Genomic DNA, 18,711 nt, shown 5'->3' on the forward strand with positions numbered 1-18,711 from the left:
GACCACAGGAAAAACCACAGCCTTGACTAGACCATTTTATCTTTCACTTACCAATACTGTCATCCTTCATGACTGGCAAAAAATTCATGGAAGAAGGAAACAGCCAGTCCATGGAAGTAATCACCTACAAGAATGTGACGTGAAGGAAGGGGTCCTATCTAGTTGAAGGGCCCTTGTTCTCTGTTCTGTGAGCTGGTGTTCCCCAAAACCTGGAGAATCAGTATGACAGTCTCTGACTCTCTCTGTCTCTGCACCCAGGCATGAGCACCCCAGCAAAACCACCAGGAGCTCACCCAGCAACAGGTAAGAGTTCCTTCACTCTAATGTCAGGCAGGCAGCAAGCAGTTGTAAGCACCACATACAGGGCAGCAAACATGATGAGCTGCAATTGTATTGTGTAGCTTTTTTGTGTGATATATCACAATTCTTAATTATGCATTTATGTGATGATCAGCCCATCATTTAGTTCAGATTATTTCTATTTTGCTCACTCTCATGCCCCCAGCATACAGCACAAGGCCTAGGAAAATATAAATACTCAACTATTTCAAATTGACTGGCTTCGTTCCTACTGTGTAGAAGACCCTGGGATGAGCACTGGGAGAATAAAGATCGTGGATAAACGGTCCCCTCCCCAATGTGCTGCCTCCTTTTAAATTCAACACCATCCTCTGATCTATACCCAGAGCTCTTGTATGTCCAGGGAAGGAGATAAGAGTGCTTAGTTTTACAAGTAAGGAAGCTGGTTTTCCTCATTCAATATAGGATCAAACTCTTCCCATTTCAATGGCATTTAAACATTTATTTTTCTTGGAATATAGTTGCTTTAAAATGTTGTATTAGTTTCCGCTGTACAATAGAGTGAATCACCCACACATATACATATATACCCCCTTCCTTGTATTCCCTTCCAATGTAAGGTACAACAGAGTGTTGACTAGAGCTCCTTATGCTATACAGTCTGTTCTCATTAGTTTATTTTATCCATAATATCAATACTATATACATGTCCATCCCAATCTCCCAATTCCTCCCACCTCCCACTTGGTATCTGTAAGTTTGTTTTCTACAGCTATGTCTCTATTTCTCCTTTGCAAATGAGATCATCTATACCATTTTTCTAGACTCCACATATGTGCATTAATTTTAAAAAAACATTTACACACTACTATTTATATAAGGTGGGCTTCTCTTGTGACTCAGATGGTGAAGAATCTGCCTGCAATGTAGGAGACCCAGGTTCAATCCCTGGATAACCAACAAGGCCCTACTGTATAGCAGAGGGAACTCTAGTCAATATCCTATAATAACCTACAAGGGAAAAGAATCTGAAAAAAATGAATAAGTTTATATGCATAACTGAATCACTTTTCTGTACACCTGAAACTAACACAACATTGTAAAGCAACTATACAAATTCTTCGAAAATGTCATTTTTAAGTCTCAAGGCCATCATGAGCACAGACACCCACTTTTGGGTGCCAAAATCATTGCAGATGGTGACTGCAGCCATGAAATTAAAAGATGCTTAAGAAAAGTTATGACCAACCTAGACAGCATATTAAAAAGCAGAGACATTACTTCACCAACAAAGGTCCATCTAGTCAAATCTATGGTTTTTCCAGTAGTCATGTATGGATGTGAGAGTTGGACTATGAAGAAAGCTGAGTGCTGAAGCATTGATGCTTTTGGACTGTGGTGTTAGAAAAGACTCTTGAAAGTCCCTTGGACTACAAGGAGATCCAACAAGTCCATCCTAAAGGAAATCAGTCCTGAATATTCACAGCAAGGACTGATGCTGAAGCTGAAACTCCAATACTTTGGCCACCTGACGTGAAGAGCTGACTCATCTGAAAAGACCCATATGCTGGGAAAGATTGAAGGCAGGACGAGAAGGGGACGACAGAGGATGAGATGGTTGTATGGCATCGCCGACTCAATGGGCATGAGTTTGAGTAAACTCTGGGAGTTGGTTATGGACAGGGAGGCCTGGCATACTGCAGTTCATGGGGTCGCAAAGAGTCAGACATGATTGAGCGACTGAACTGAACTGAGGGCCATGGCGAATACAGAAGAGGATGTGTGGCCTTGATTCTTTCCCGGGAAGGAGCCACCCCTCTCACACACAGCTTGTTCTTTGTCCAATACTGTAGGCCTCGCCCGTACACTACATCATTGCCCATCCCTAGTGGAGTGAGAGCTGCTTTGTTTAGCAGCTGAAGGGCATCAGGAGAGAGAGAAAAATCCACTGAAGGTAGCAAAGCCAGGGGCTTTGGGGAGTAAGAAGGCTGGAGAGAGTTCACAGCCCAAGGGAGAGACTGTGAGGGTGGGAGGGGACAGTGGACGTGGAATGGGTGTGCAGAAAGATGCAGGGGACACTTGTGAAGCAGAAATGAATGCACTCTTTCCAGAATACTTCCTGCATACCTGCTATGTACTTGTCCCAGTTCCGAGTGCTGGGAAAACAACAATGAGCAAGACATTCACAGGTCCTGCCCTCATGGACCTTACATGGTGCTGTGTAAGGAAAGTAAACTTAGTAGCAAGTAATCATCTAAAACATGACTTAAGGTGATGATACAAAAATAAAGTAGTGTATGGGGCCAGGGAGTCACTGGGGAGGGGAGGGGTATGCGTGTGCATGCTTATGTACATGTGTGTATGTGTGGATGGTGAGGGTGTGTGCTGTGCTAAGTCGCGTCAATGTTTCTGACTCTTTTGTGAGTCCATGGACTGTAACCCCTCAGACTCGTGTGTCCCTGGGAGTCTCCAGGCAAGAGTGCTGGAGTGGGTTGCCATTTCCTCCTCCAGGGGATCTTCTCGACTCAGGGACTGAACCCGTGTCTCTTATGTCTCCTGCACTGGCAGCTGGGTTCTTTACCTCTAGCACCACCTGGTGTATATGTGTGGGTTTTTGTGTATATGTGTATATATGTGTATCTGTGGGTGTGTGTATAAGCGCATATGTGTGGATGTTTGTGTAATGTGTCTGTGTGTGTGTATGAGTGTATATGTGTGGGTGTTTGTGTATATGTGTGTCTGTGTGTATGAGTGTTTATGTGTGGGTATTTGTGTACATGTGTGTATATGTGTGTCTGTGTGTGTGTATGAGTGTGTATATGTGGGTATTTATGTATATGTGTGTCTGTGTGTATGAGTGTATATGTGTGGGTGTTTGTGTATATGTGTGCATATGTGTGTCTGCGTGTGTATATGAGTGTGTCTGTGTGGGTATGTGTGTATATGTGTGTCTGTGTGTATGAGTGCGCATGTGTGGGTGTTTGTGTATATGTGTGTGAGTGTGTATGTGAGGGTGTTTGTGTATATGTGTGTCTGTGTGTGTGTATGAGTGTTTATGTGTGGGTGTTTGTGTATGTGTGTATATGTGTGTCTGGGTGTGTATATGAGTGTGTCTGTGTGGGTATGTGTATATATGTGTGTCTGTGTGTATGAGTGCACATGTGAGGGTGTTTGTGTATATGTGTGTCTATGTGTGTGTATGAGTGTTTATGTGTGGGTGTTTGTGTATGTGTGTATATGTGTGTCTGGGTGTGTATATGAGTGTCTGTGTGGGTATGTGTGTATATGTCTGTCTGTGTGTATGAGTGTGCATGTGTGGGTGTTTGTGTATATGTGTGTGTGTGTGCATGTGAGGGTGTTTGTGTGTGTGTGTGTGTGTGTGTGTGCATGTGAGGGTGTTTGTGTATATGTGTGTCTGTGTGTATGAGTGCATATGTGTACACATGGGTAGACGTGTGTGTACAGTGTCTATATGTGTGTGCGTGTGAAAGGCTGCATTAGGTTGAAGAGCCAGCAGGAAAGAACTTTCTGAGGAGATGACGTGTGAGCTGAAAACGGTGAGGAAGGGGCCATCAACCAGGGGCAGGCTCAGGACGGTCTGGGAAAACGACAGGCAGGTGGGCAACCTGAGGTGTTTAAGAGAGACAGGAAGCAGATGCAGCCACGTGCCCTTCAGTAGGAGCTGAGGGGTGGAGGAGGAAGACTGTTAACACAGGATGAGAGAGAGGCAGGGGTTAGCTCAGAGGGACCCAGATCCCACCAGAGTCTTGTCACACAAGTTTCAGGAAAACACAAAATCCAACAGTGGCAAACAGGGGACAGGAAATTGAGAAGGAAAATGAGGGGTCCAGGAAGGAGCCTATGTCATCCACAGAGGCCAGGGGCAGTGGCTTCATCAGGGGGACAAGGCCATGTGGCGATGCTGGTGATGCCCCCTTAATCAGGGGACGAGGTGATGGGGCGATGCTGGTGACGCCCCCTTAATCAGGGGACGAGGCGATGTGGCGATGCTGGTGATGCCCCCTTAATCAGGGGATGAGGCGATGGGGCAAAGCTGGTGATGCCTGCTTAATCAGGGGACGAGGCGATGGGGCGATGCTGGTGATGCCCCCTTAATCAGGGGACGAGGTGATGGGGCAATGCTGGTGATGCCTGCTTAATCAGGGGACGAGGTGATGGGGCGATGCTGGTGATGCCCCCTTAATCAGGGGATGAGGCAATGGGGCAATGCTGGTGATGCTGCCTTAATCAGGGGAAGAGGTGAAGGGGCGATGCTGGTGATGCCCCCTTAATCAGGGGGACAGGTGCCCAGGAGGCAGACGGCAGCAACGCCAGGCCCAGGCTCGAGGACGGGCAGCCCCACGCGCACACGGCAGACCTGGCGGGGCGTACCCAGGCTGGCTGGGAGCTCCGCTGTGGTGGAGCTGAGGCTCCAGGGTGGAGCTGAGAGCACATATCCAGCCTCCACTGCCCCATAAGCCTGAAGCTCAGAATCTGTGCGTCTGTAGTGGAAATCTGGAGCCTTTCGCAGAAAAATAAAATTACCAAGAATAGAGCCGAATGGGATAAAATCAGGGTTCAAACACTGGAGATAAAGCAGACAGAAAGAGAACCAGGTGAGGGAGGTGATGGAGGAGGCGGGGGAAGGCGAGAAGACTCTCCCCTGGGGAGACCGATCCAGATGAGACAGACCAAGCCTGCAGCAAGGCAAGCCTCCACAGAGACTCCAGGCTGCAGTCTTGGTCACCTGGGAGGGTGCATGGCACACACCTCTCTTGGCCAAAGGGGAACTCTCCCAGTCCTGCAAGATTCCCTCTGGTGGGCTCAAACTGGTGTGCCTCCTGATCCTTACATTGAAACTTTCAACCCTCCAAACGTCAGAAGGCAACTGTATTTGAAGGCAGGGCCTTTGAACAGGTGATTAAGTGAAAATAAGGCTGGGTCCTAACCCAGCCTGACAGGCGTGCTTGTGAGAACACACAGCAACATCAGGGGCGATGCATGCAGGGAAGAGAGCCCTGGGAAGCCACAGGAAAAGGCAGCCGCTGCATGCTGAGGAGAGAGGCCTCGGGCAAGCACACCTGCCCACACCCTGACCATGCCCTTCCAGCCTGCAGAACTGTGAGGCAACATGCTCCTGTTGCTCAAACCACCCAGTTCATGGTATCTATTACGGCAGCCCCACGACTTGACACATTCCCTGATAATTTCTTAAGAGGAAAATTTGCTAATAAATGAAATCACGAGAAAAGACTATCTGTATACTGCGCTTGTGCAAATGCCAACGTTTTCTTGAGTCTGAAGGAAATAACCAGGGATTCCAAAAGGGCAAGACTGCTTATCAGATGCCTCATCTTTTTTTTCTTGAGCTCCACCAAAGCCGTTCATGTACACCACATGACGTGTACCAGTTGATAAGTGGCATTCCACAAACACCCAACTTTCCTGAGTTCCTCTCAGCTTGCAGCCATCTCCCAGATTCTGTGCACAGTAGGATTTACTCATGTTGATGGGTGAAGCAAGATGCATTCTTTAATATCTCCCCCACTGAAGGCAGGTATTCAGCACTGAATCTCTTCTTCTGTATAACAGGGAAACACCCTCAACACTGTCTAGAGACAGCTTTGAATTGCATAACTTCCCTGTACTCTAGAGAAAGAATAGGAATGTTCTCAGGCTTCAAGCATTGAAAACAGCATCTGTTGTGACTCAGATTGATTGTCAGCTGGACTCAAACTGGCTTCCACAGGGCCAGGAATCCTGGCTACTGATTCAAGCCATTCTCTCATCCACTTGCTGGTTAACTATGAAACGGGCTTGTGGTGTCAGCCTTTTGGACTAATTCTTCTTTTCTGACTCCCATGCTTCTTGACACATTCCCTGCCCATCTCCTGTGCTAAGAGTAGGGAAAGAAAAGAAAAAAAAAATGCAGCAACCCATTCGTCCCTAGGTAGTGCTGTGAGGAACACTTGACCTTCCTCTGTTCCCAGGAGAGACAGCAAAACATATGTCGGCAGCGGCAGCAGACACGTGTGGTCCAGAGACACTTCAGGTGTTTGCTCCGTCAGAATCTCACTTTCCCCAATCATAAGGGTGGGCAGGTTTCTTGACCTTTTACTGTGTGCCATGTACAAAATTAAAAGATGCTTACTCTTTGGGAGAAAAGTTATAACCAACCTAGACAGTATATTAGAAAGCAGAGACATTACTTTGCCAACAAAGGTTCATCTAGTCAAGGCTATGGTTTTTCCAATAGTCATGTATGCATGTGAAAATTGGACTATAAAGAAAGCTGGGCACCGAAGAATTGGTGCTTTTGAACTGTGGTGTTGGAGAAGACTCTTGAGAGTCCCTTGGACTGCAAGGAGATCCAACTCGTCCATGCTAAAGGAAATCAGTCCTGAATATTCATTGGAAGGACTGATGTTGAAGTTGAAACTCCAATACTTTGGCCACCTGATGTGAAGAACTGACTCATCTGAAAAGACCCATATGCTGGGAAAGATTGAAGGCGGGAGAAGAAGGGGATGACAGAGGATGAGATGGTTGGATGGCATCACCGACTCGATGGACATGAGTTTGAGTAAACTCCGGGAGTTGGTGATGGACAGGGAGGCCTGGTGTGCTGCAGTCCATGGGGTCACAAAGAGTCAGACATGACTGAGCAATTGAACTGAACTGAACTGTTGTGCTATATAACTTTTAGACAGTGATTTAACCCTCACATCAGCACTATACATGGGTACCAGCATTCTACATGATAGAAGAGAATATGGTGGCACATAGAGAGCCAGTCACTTGTCCAACATTAGACAGGTGACAAGTAGCAGAGCCATGACCAGAAGCTCAGGACTCTGCCCACAGAGCAAGCACTCTGAGTCATCATCCTCTATTACCTTCCCTACGTTCCCATGAAATTATTAATTTATACTAATTATTATTTATTCTAGGAAATAATTAGGTGTTAGTTTGAACAGGTCTTGTAGGTCTTCATAGAACCATTCAACTTCAGCTTCTTCAGCATTACTGGTTGGGGCATAGACTTGGATTACCGTGATATTGAATGGTTTGCTTTGGAGACGAACAGAGATCATTCTGTCATTTTTGAGATTGCATCCAAGTACTGCATTTCGGACTCTCTCGTTGACCATGATGGCTACTCCATTTCTTCTGAGGGATTCCTGCCCACAGTAGTAGATATAATGGTCATCTGAGTTAAATTCACCCATTCCAGTCCATTTTAGTTCGCTGATTCCTAGAATGTCGATGTTCACTCTTGCCATCTCTTGTTTGACCACTTCCAATTTGCCTTGATTCATGGACCTGACATTCCAGGTTCCTATGCAATATTGCTCTTTACAGCATGGGACCTTGCTTCTATCACCAGTCACATCCACAGCTGGGTATTGTTTTTGCTTTGGCTCCATCCCTCCATTCTTTCTGGAGTTATTTCTCCACTGATCTCCAGTAGCATATTGAGCACCTACTGACCTGGAGAGTTCCTCTTTCAGTATCCTATCATTTTGCCTTTTCATACTGTTCATGGGGTTCTCAAGGCAAGAATACTGATGTGGTTTGACATTCCCTTCTCCAGTGGACCACATTCTGACCGGAATGCAAAAGTAGGAAGTCAAGAAACACCTGGAGTAAAAGGCGAATTTGGCCTTGGAATGCAGAAAGAAGCACGGCAAAGACTAATAGAGTTTTGCCAAGAGAATGCACTGGTCATAGCAAACACCCTCTTCCAACAACACAAGAAAAGACTCTTCACATGGACATCACCAGATGGTCAACACCAAAATCAGATTGATTATATTCTTTGCAGCCAAAGATGGAGAAGCTCTATACAGTCAGCAAAAACAAAACCAGGAGCTGACTGTGGCTCAGATCATGAACTCGTTATTACCAAATTCAGACTGAAATTGAAGAAAGTAGGGAAAACTGCTAGACCATTCAGGTATGACCTAAATCAAATCCCTTATGATTATACAGTGGAAGTGAGAAATAGATTTAAGGGCCTGTATCTGATAGATAGAGTGCCTGATCAACTATGGAATGAGGTTTGTGACACTGTGCAGGACACAGGGATCAAGACCATCCCCATGGAAAAGAAATGCAAAAAAGCAAAATGGCTGTCTGGGGAAGCCTTACAAATAGCTGTGAAAAGAAGCAAGCAAAAAGCAAAGGAGAAAAGGAAAGATATAAGCATATGAATGCAGAGTTCCAAAGAATAGCAAGAAGAGATAAGAAAGCCTCCTTCAGCAATCAATTCAAAGAAATAGAGGAAAACAACAGAATGGGAGAGAATAGAGATCTCGTCAAGAAAATTAGAGATACCAAGGGAATATTTCATGAAAAGATGGGCTCGATAAAGGACAGAAATGGTATGGACCTAACAGAAGCAGAAGATATTAAGAAGAGGTGGCAAGAATACACGGAAGAACTGTATAAAAAAGATTTTCACGACCTGGATAATCACGATGGTGTGATCACTCATCTAGAGCCAGACATCCTGGAATGTGAAGTCAAGTGGGCCTTGGAAAGCATCACTACGAACAAAGCTAGTGGAGGTGATGGAATTCCAGTTGAGCTGTTTCAAATCCTGAAAGATGATGCTGTAAAAGTGTTGCACTCAATATGCCAGCAAATTTGGAAAACTCAGCAGTGGCCACAGGACTGGAAAAGGTCAGTTTTCATTCCAATCCCAGAGAATGGCAATGCCAAAGAATGCTCAAACTACCGCACAAATGCACTCATCTCACATGCTAGTAAAGTAATGCTCAAAATTCTCCAAGCCAGGCTTCAGCAATACGTGAACTGTGAACTTCCTGATGTTCAAGCTGGTTTTAGAAAAGGCTCAGGAACCAGAGATCAAATCACCAACATCTGCTGGATCATGGAAAAAGCAAGAGAGTTCCAGAAACACATCTATTTCTGCTTTATTGACTATGCCAAAGCCTTTGTCTGTGTGGATCACAATAAACTGTGGAAAATTCTGAAAGAGATGGGAATATCAGACCACCTAACCTGCCTCTTGAGAAATCTGTATGCAGGTCAGGAAGCAACAGTTAGAACTGGACATGGAGCAACAGACTGTTTGCAAATAGGAAACGGAGTACCTCAAGGCTGTATATTGTCACCCTGCTTATTTAACTTCTATGCAGAGTACATCATGAGAAATGCTGGACTGGAAGAAACACAAGCTGGAATCAAGATTGCAGGGAGAAATATCAGTAACCTCAGATATGCAGATGACACCACCCTTATGGCAGAAAGTGAAGAGGAACTAAAAAGCCTCTTGATGAAAGTGAAAGAGGAGAGTGAAAAAGTTGGCTTAAAGCTCAACATTCAGAAAATGAAGATCATGGCATCCGGTCCCATCACTTCATGGGAAATAGATGGGGACACAGTGGAAAAGTGTCAGACTTTATTTTGGGGGGCTCCAAAATCACTGCAGATGGTGACTGAAGCCACGAAATTAAAAGACGCTCACTCCTTGGAAGGAAAGCTATGATCAACCTAGATAGCATATTCAAAAGCAGAGACATTACTTTGCCGACTAAGGTCCGTCTAGTCAAGGTTATGGTTTTTCCAGTAGTCAGGTATGGATGTGAGAGTTGGACTGTGAAGAAGGCTGAGCGCCGAAGAATTGATGCTTTTGAAGTGTGGTGTTGGAGAAGACTCTTGAGAGTCCCTTGGACTGCAAGGAGATCCAACTAGTCCATTCTGAAGGAGATCAGCCCTGGGTGTTCTTTGGAAGGAATGATGCTAAAGCTGAAACTCCACTACTTTGGCCACCTCATGCGATGAGTTGACTCATTGGAAAAGACTTCGATGCTGGGAGGGTTTGAGGGCAGGAGGAGAAGGGGACGACCGAGGATGAGATGGCTGGATGGCATCACGGACTCGACGGACTTGAATTGAGAGAACTCCGGGAAATGGTGATGGACAGGGAGGCCTGGCGTGCTGCGATTCATGGGGTTCAAAGATTCGGACACGACTGAGCGACTGAACTGAACTGATAGGAAATAATGAACTATAGGAAATATTGTAGTTATTAATTTATTACAGGAAATTATTAATCTTCCTGGTTGCACAATGTTCTTTGAGCAGAGGACCTCAAGGCATCAGGTGAGGTCTTGGATGTTAGTTAGCATTACAGTACCATCCCAAACCTAAAGAGTCCTTAGTAGATCCTATTTGGTCAAGAAAATTAGGCTAATCATTACATGAGGGCCTTGGATGATCACAGTCATAGATGCATCCCCATCTGTCAATCCACTCTTTTGTACACAGAAAACAAAAGGGCCTCATACTGAAAGCAGAAGAGAAATGATACTTAAGGATCCTCACCTAATTCTTGATGGGTACATGAGAAAGATCCAACGTACCTGCTTTCTCATCAAGTGTTTTAGGAGAGAAGATGCTTACCTTATCCAAAATCATCAGCTCTACTGAGAATTTAATTTCTTTCTGTTTTGGTTGTGTTGGATTGTCCTTGCTGCACTAGGGCTTTTTCTAGGTGCAGTGAGTAGGGGCTACTCTTTATTGCAGTGTGTGGACTTCAGCTTCTCATTGTGGTGGCTTCCCCTGTTGTGGAGCACAGAACTTCTCTGGTGCTTGGGCTCAGGCTCTAGAGCATGGTTGCTCAGGCTAGAAAGCATAGTTGTTCTGCGGTATGTGGTGTCTTCTGGACCAGGGATGGAACACATGTACCCCACACTGGCAGGCAGCGTCTTTACCACTGAGTCACCAGGAAAGCCCTCGATGTGATTTCTTGACCTCCTCATTCTGAGAATTTTCCTAAGAATATGGTTTGCATTTAAGAAACAAATTGGAAGTGGAAGTTTGTGGTGAGTTTGAGTCACCCCATGCCTATATACCCAGCTTAGGTCACAGGACCATGCTCTGAGTTTTGGTCTCAGCCCACATACTGTAAACAAGTGTGTCTCATGGTCAATTTAATGCCCAAGGGTTTTTTTCCCATATATTTTGTGCTTTTTGATGGTAATTTCACTGTTTAAAATGGCTCCCAGCATAGTGTTGGAGGATTATCTAGCATTCCTAAATTCAAGAAAGCTCTGGTATGCCTTAGAGAGAAAATATATGTATTAGATAAGCTTTGTTCAGGCATGATATGTAACAATAATGATGTTTTATATAAACAAATATATAATAATGAATATATGATAATAACATATATATTGTTATATATACATAAATAAGTCAAACAAGGTCATGTATTAATTGGTTGATTAAATTATACTACTAGATTCTTGTAGTATTCCATCCTGTATTTTCCCTGCTAGTAAATGATTCAGTATTCTTTCACTTATAGAATATAACTGCCATGACTAATGGGAATAGACTCTACTACTATTTACTCTTTAGATATGAAGAAATAAGGTACATAAAGATTAAGAAATGTGTCTGAAAACATCAACATAGTTATTGCACAAATTTCAATTTGCATGTCTGATTCAATTTTGCAAGTTCCATCGTTCCAGGTGTGGGTGGTGTAAACTCAACTTCCACTGATAGAATGCGACTCGGTATGAATTTCCCAGGGGTGAAAAAACAAGTAAATGGATAAATCTTCTTTTTTTTTTTTCTTTCTTTCTCTTAATTGGAAGCTTAGAGTACTTTTCTTTTTTGTAAAGCAAATTCCTCAAATATTACTATGTTATTCATACTCACTAATTACTTGAACAAATATTTGCATGTCTACCATGCTCCAAGTGCCAGCTTAAGCCCCAGGGACCTAATTGTCTTCTCAAGAAGTTTAAAATTTACTGCTGAAAAGAGGCTTGGAAACAAATAATTTCACTGTTATGTGAAACACCTGCTCTAATAGGAGTATTTTTGTTGTTTTCTAGTCACTAAGTTGTGTCTTAGTACCAACAAAAAGACTCTTTGTGACCCAATGGACTGTAGCCTGTCAGGATTCTCTGTCCATTGGGTATTTACAAGGTTTCAAAAGTCAAGACAATTAGGAAAACACTGAATTCTGCCTGAGATCTGAAGAGAAGATTTTTGGACTAGAAATGCTTTTTGATCTGCATCTTGAAGGAATCTGCATCAGATTAGAAACAGGAAGACCAAACTACAGCAGAGAACCAATAAGAGCGGAAATATGGCCATAAGGCCAAACTCCAGGGTTTGGAAAGAATATGCCTGAAGGGAAAAAGCTTTGGAATAATTTTCTACTAGCTAGTTTCCCAAAATAAAATTATTACTATGCTCTATCCCTCCAAGACATAAAGGCACACCTTATTTTTACCCTAATTTCAACAGATTGTGGCTATTCTATCTCACTTTCATCAATGTATCAATGGAGATAGAAGATTGATCAATGTATTAATCTTTTACTGAATCTAGCCTTAGTAGGCATTTTACATAAAAAGCCTCGCACAGAACTACACTTAAAAGAATGTATTCTCTCTAAAGAGTTTTAGTTAACATCTCTTTGGTCTTTGCTCTTTCCCCAGTTTTTAAAAAAAGGATAAAAATCCAGTGGTGTCTATATAATTATTAATTTTGCTGTTAATTCAACAAATATTTGTTACACACCTTGTATAGTCAAGAATCTGCTAAATCCTATTTGGATGAGGGGGACCTGGAGCTAGGCTAGGATCCAAAGATTGATCAGGACTATTTCTTCCTTTGCAAAGATTCACAAATGACTGCTAATAACTCAAGATGTAAAGAGATACAGGAGGAAATGTGCTTCTGGCATGCAGAGGCTCAGAGTATTGAAAGATTAATTTAGAAGATGGAGAGAGTCTAAGCCAGTCTGAAAGCACAGAGGAAGCTAAGGCCTGGAGCCAAGAGACACAGTACATCCAGGAGGCAGGAAGTGGTTGATTTAGCTCTAGGTCTGTGAAGGGAGAGAGTGGCTCATGTTCATGGCTGGAGAGACAGGTGATCCAGGTACTGTGTATACACTAGAAGGCAAGATACAGGCTTTGGGTTGTCTTTAAGGCAACCCTGGAGCCCAGGCGAAGGGTTCTCACTTAATCATGACATAATCATGGCCATCCTAGGAGAGCCAATGGGGCTTCCCTGGTGGCTCAGCAGTAAAAGAATCCGCCTTCCAGTGCAGGAGATTCAGGTTCAATCTGTGGGTTGAGAAGATCCCTGGAGAAGGAAACGGCAACCCACTCCAGTATTCTTGCCTCGGAAATCCCATGGACAGAGGAGGCTGGAGGGCTACAGTCCACGGGTTCGCAAAGAGACCTGACTTAGCAAGTAAACAAACTGGGCAGTGCACATGATGAGTAGGGATGTAGGGAGAGATCTGAGGGAGTATGGAAGGAAAGAGGCCATGGAACTAATGCAGGCTGGGGTCACTGAAAGAAGGCAAAGTTAGGGTACAGCAGTGGGTTAACAGAGGAAAGAGAGATGGAAGAAGCACAGTATTGGCTGACCCATCAGGAAAGGAAGAGAAGGGGAAAGTCCAGATGATATTACAGGAGCACCCTAAGGACCAGTAATTCTACCAAGGTGAAAATGCAAGAGAACATGGCACTTATGATGAATTTAATTTATGTCATATGAAGTCTGATGAGCCAAGCTAATCACAGGTGCCCAGAGCCCCAGGGAGTAACGGCATAGAGGTGCTGGGTAAGGCTGTCATCAAGCAAAGACAACAAATACATCCAAAAGATTTGTGCAAAATGGTTTGTGGAAGGTAGAATAAAAGAGGTGCAAAGTCCCCTGGGATTTTAGAGATGAGAAACGTCATTTTCAGATGAAGTCTGGGGCTTGCAGGACTGGCCTTCAGAAAGACTTGCAGCAACTGCGCCTGGAGTGGGACAGGCAGAGATGAAGAAAGACTTCCGGAAGAAGAAGGCTTCCAGGTGCCTAGAAAGACACCAGTCAAGACAGCAGAGTAGAAAAATGCAGCTCATTTATGTGAGAAATGACCAGGACAGCAGCCTGCTGAGATTTTGTGTGCATGCCGCTAGCGAGTAGGACAGAAAATCAGGAAGGTGTTTCTGACCAAGATAAAACAACACAATCACATTGCTCTATTTAAGTCAAACCAGCTGATGTCCATGACAAAGCCTCTGGTTACACTAATCGTTTACGGAGTCCATGCCCTCCAATGAGAAGTTCATTCACAACATGACCCCAACACAACCTGGGTATTGTAATTTAAGTACAATTAAAACCTTAAAGTCCTACATTCTCGACAGTACAGAGAGGCCCAAGAGCTCAATGAATGCAGCTTTCTGCCTGATGTTTCCTTTGTAAACACAAGAATCTGACGTTTTTTGAAATTACAACTTGTACTTTACGTCAAGGAGTTCGCATGTAATTTTTACAATGTAAATGCTTGGATAGAAGTATTTCAGAACTAAGGAGAAAAGTTGTACTTGGCTTACTTTATTACATTTTCAAAACTGGAAAACTTTCATTCTTTGTAAAGCAACAAAGTGTTAGTTGATTAGTCATGTCTGACTCTATGCAACCCCATGAACTGTAGCCTGCCAGGCTCCTCTGTCCATGGAATTCTCCAGGCAACAATAGAATGGGTAGCCATTCCTTTCTCCAAATCCTACTGACCCAGGGATCAAACCCCATCTCGTTGGAAAAGACCCTGATGCTGGGAAAGATTGAGGGCAGGAGAAGAAGGGGACAACAGAGGATGAGATGGTTGGATGGCATCACTGACTCAATGGACATGAGTTTGAGCAAACTCTGGGAGATAGTTAAGGACAGGGAGGCCTGTTGTGCTCCAGTCCATGACAGCCACCGAATAACTACAACAAAGTAATAAAAGTTTTAGGAGTTCCCTGTTAGTCCAGTGTGTTAGGAACAAGTACTTTCACTGCAAGGGCCTGGGTTTAATCTTTGGTCATGGAACTAAGTTCCTGCAAGCACTGCAGTGCAGCCAAAAAACCAACAACAACAACAACAAAAAAAGAATCGAAATGCTCAAATGACAGTATCTTCTACTCTTCCTGCCTGCAATGTATTTTTACAGTTAAAAATGTATTCCCAGACACAGGTAATATAATATTGTATATACCACAGCCCCATTAATTCTTATTGCAGCTACTATGAACAAAATATTTATATAATTTAAGTACTATATGAATCTCTATACAAATTAGGGCATAGGTATTATTTATGAATAATTCCATGATACCAAAAAGCATTCTATTCCTCTTTCCCTTCAATCTCTGGTCAAAACAAAGCAAAACAACAAACAAACAAACAAAAACACTGAAAAACCCACCCTCTGCATTCTCTAAGTGAAATGCAAATAAAACTCCCAAAGGAAGAGTGGGCTGAAAGAAAATTACCTGATGTGGGAGTTCTGCCAAACTTTTATGTTAATGAACTTCATGCAGAGATACAGAAGCACATTATGCTGGAAATACAAAAACTAACTCAAAACCAACTCAGTATTCTTGGCAGGAGTACATCTTAGCCTACAGCACAAGGAAACTTGAACCGAAATCCAAACTAGTGTTGCATCAAATATGCTTTGTTTGCCCTTCAACAAGCTTGGTCTTAATGGCAAAGACAATTCTAAAACTGGATGAGTACTTAAACTGTACTATGGGAAAAAAATGATGCCGTTCTAGAAGTTTCCCATAACAAACAGGCTGTTGAGGAGTTACTGAACTTATTTTCCTATCCAGGATAATTCTCTACTTGCCCGGCATTTTCAGGCAATAATTCCACAAAATTAAGTATGGCCTTCCCCCTTCTAATAACAAAACTCCAAACAAAACTTAAACCATGTCTTCTTTGCATGCTATAGTCAATGTGCTTTCATTATGCTTAATGTACTTTTAATAGTCTCCTATGGCAAGATTGTGTTATTAAGTGTGGGAATAAAAGATCCATGCTACAACCTTGAATTTGCTATAGTGTGTTTTAGCCAATGGCTCAAATCACTTCACACACATTCTTGCTCACTCTCCTTGAGGTGCATTATGTTTGTTGAGGACACTGAAGGGCAGAATGACTAAGGAATTGGGGTCACTTCCAGAGCTCGCACTGCACACAGCTTGGATTCTTCCCCAACAGGAGGGAGCATGCCCCGCGCCAGACCAGGAATCCTCCAAGGTGGCTGTACCGGCTTCTCAGGCCCATAAGTGATCCCAAGCTCACTTGGTATTCCTTCACGGAATTGCCTCCCTTACCTGGACGCCATCAGAGGCAGGGATGTAACTTGCCCTTTTAAAGGTGTCCGTCACATTCCTGAGGATTTCAACCGACATCAGAAGATCGCCCGCATAGAAGTTTTTCCTCTGAGTTAAATCCAGCAGTGTCTTGGTGACCTGGGACATCCCATCACCCGCCAGCATTCTCTGCCCCTTTGCAAGGTGTTCTTTGATCTGTGATGGTCAACAGAACAGAATAAACATCAGAATCTTCATTACTGTTTCTCCACATAGCTTCATCAGACAAATGTGTTTAAAACTATAGAGCGGACTTTCCAATAGCACTGCAAAACTTGGGAAGGTTTCAAAACTAAGTTGCATGTTTCCCACCCTAGTAAGGATAAACTGCCAGAATCTGTGTCCACATTTTGGCAGGCTTGATGGACTTGCCTTTTCTAGTTTTCAGAAAACCTAATTTAGCGTTTTGCAGGAAGCATGTATTAATTTATGGTTTTAACTGAAATAAAAATAAAAAAATAGCTTTGCACATGGTAACCATGGGAGGTTGTTCAGTGAGGTGTGAGCAGAGAAGGGAGACTATAAACACGTCAAAATATCCTTTTGCATTTAAGAAGCTGAGTTTAATGATTTTTGCCTTACTTCTTAAAGTAAACACATCTTTATGTAGCAGCAAAAAAGTTTTCACAATGACATTTAGCTTAAGACAGACATTTAGTTAAACTTTAGAGGTCTACTATGATGAACATGACTGAACACTAGATTAAGTTAGCTTTATTTTATAAAGGAATAAGCAACAACAAAATAAAAATCTCTCAGCTAGGTTTTTAGCAGTGGAATGAATCATTGAGAGGCAAGACTTTAATTAGTTTGATGACCAGAGAAATACACTGTCAGTTTTCATATTTGTTCATCATCCAGTCCAAGGGAAGAAAAGCATCTTATCACATGGAAGAATGTTACAGTAAAAGCAGGTAAACTCATAGCAAGGATACACTATATGTTTACTTAATAGAAGGTTAATCTTTATCATCCCATTGCTAAATTTGTGATAACATTAACTTATCAAAAGATCATGAAATACTTAGGAACTAACACACCAGAGAAAGACTGGCCTAGAAAGGTTCAAGTGTAATACTATAACCATCAATTTCCCATTAAGAAAAGTGTTAACAAATCCTTTGAGGTATAGCAATCAATCTGAATTAATCTCGGAGTTAGGAATTTTCTTTAAAATATATTTTTAAAAGTGCTTCCTTGACACTTCAGACATTTAAATATTCCTTAGTCTCGAAAACTCTAAATATATTTTGGGAAAATAAAAATCTTCAGAGACATGCTCTGTTATTTGTGTTACATTAAAAACATAACATGTCAATGGAGTTTATTTCTTTCCATTTTCTAATTCCTCTCTGGTCTCCCCTTAGTGCCAGCCATCAACACCTGACCCAGAGAATGGATGGTCCAGCAACGATCCAGCGGTTGCTTATCTCTATGGTCTCAATCCTCGTCACTATGGAGTGATACTTAATCTAAGATGCAGACGCTGTGTTGGCCAATCAGAAAGAATGCTGATCCCCCAATAGAAGCAGGCTGGGGTACTGTGATGATGTGTGCTACCAGGCTGAACTCCAGGCCTGCCTCTAAACTAGTGATAACTCAGGTTACGTGTGCCATAATGTCATATTGTTTGCACTGGATATGCTACCCATTCCCCTCTCTCTCTCTCTTTTTTTTTTTTTTACCCCTCAGGTAGTCCTAGTTCTTCTAAACATCTAAACTGAGTTAATCAGCTCCTTCTGTGTGTTCTTAACTCATACATCCATCAGCTACTCTATCACATTGAATTAAATATAATCCTTTGCTTATATGTCTTCTGTCCCAGTAGTCTTTCTGAACTTTAAGGGTAGGTTTTCTGCCTTGTTCATAGCCTTAGAATATAGCACAATAAAAGTATGCTGGAGTGAACTCAGCTATGATATTCCGACTATATCTTTATGATGGAATGCGATGAAATGGGCTTTGAAGCCAGGGTTGCCTAGGTTTTTATTTAAATATTTCAACTTACTATTTATATAATTGAAGTCATCAGAGACAGTTTATCATGTCTCTTCTCAGCCTTGAAAAATATGCCTATACGGTTTCAAGTTTTAAAAATATATGTATTTTTAATTAAAATAAACCCACACAAGCCTACATAGTCAGCACAGCTATAGCATACAGAAAAGCTCCCAGTTCATTGTGATCTGTGTCCCCCAAGTGATCTAGTTCC

The 18,711-nt window shown here is 42.8% G+C and overlaps 1 protein-coding gene across 1 annotated transcript in view; it reads right to left on the reverse strand.

Annotated features, from left to right (window-relative positions):
- ADGRB3 (adhesion G protein-coupled receptor B3) overlaps positions 1–18,711 on the reverse strand; it is an 898,087-nt gene that overhangs the window by 460,541 nt on the left and 418,835 nt on the right. Inside the window, exon 11 of the mRNA XM_069599501.1 lies at positions 16,461–16,655. Coding sequence (XP_069455602.1) covers positions 16,461–16,655 — 195 coding nt within the window. The remainder of the gene's footprint in view (positions 1–16,460; positions 16,656–18,711) is intronic.

The sequence above is a fragment of the Ovis canadensis genome, chromosome 9 (genome assembly GCF_042477335.2).
Source record: "Ovis canadensis isolate MfBH-ARS-UI-01 breed Bighorn chromosome 9, ARS-UI_OviCan_v2, whole genome shotgun sequence".
NCBI classification, from domain to species: domain Eukaryota; kingdom Metazoa; phylum Chordata; class Mammalia; order Artiodactyla; family Bovidae; genus Ovis; species Ovis canadensis.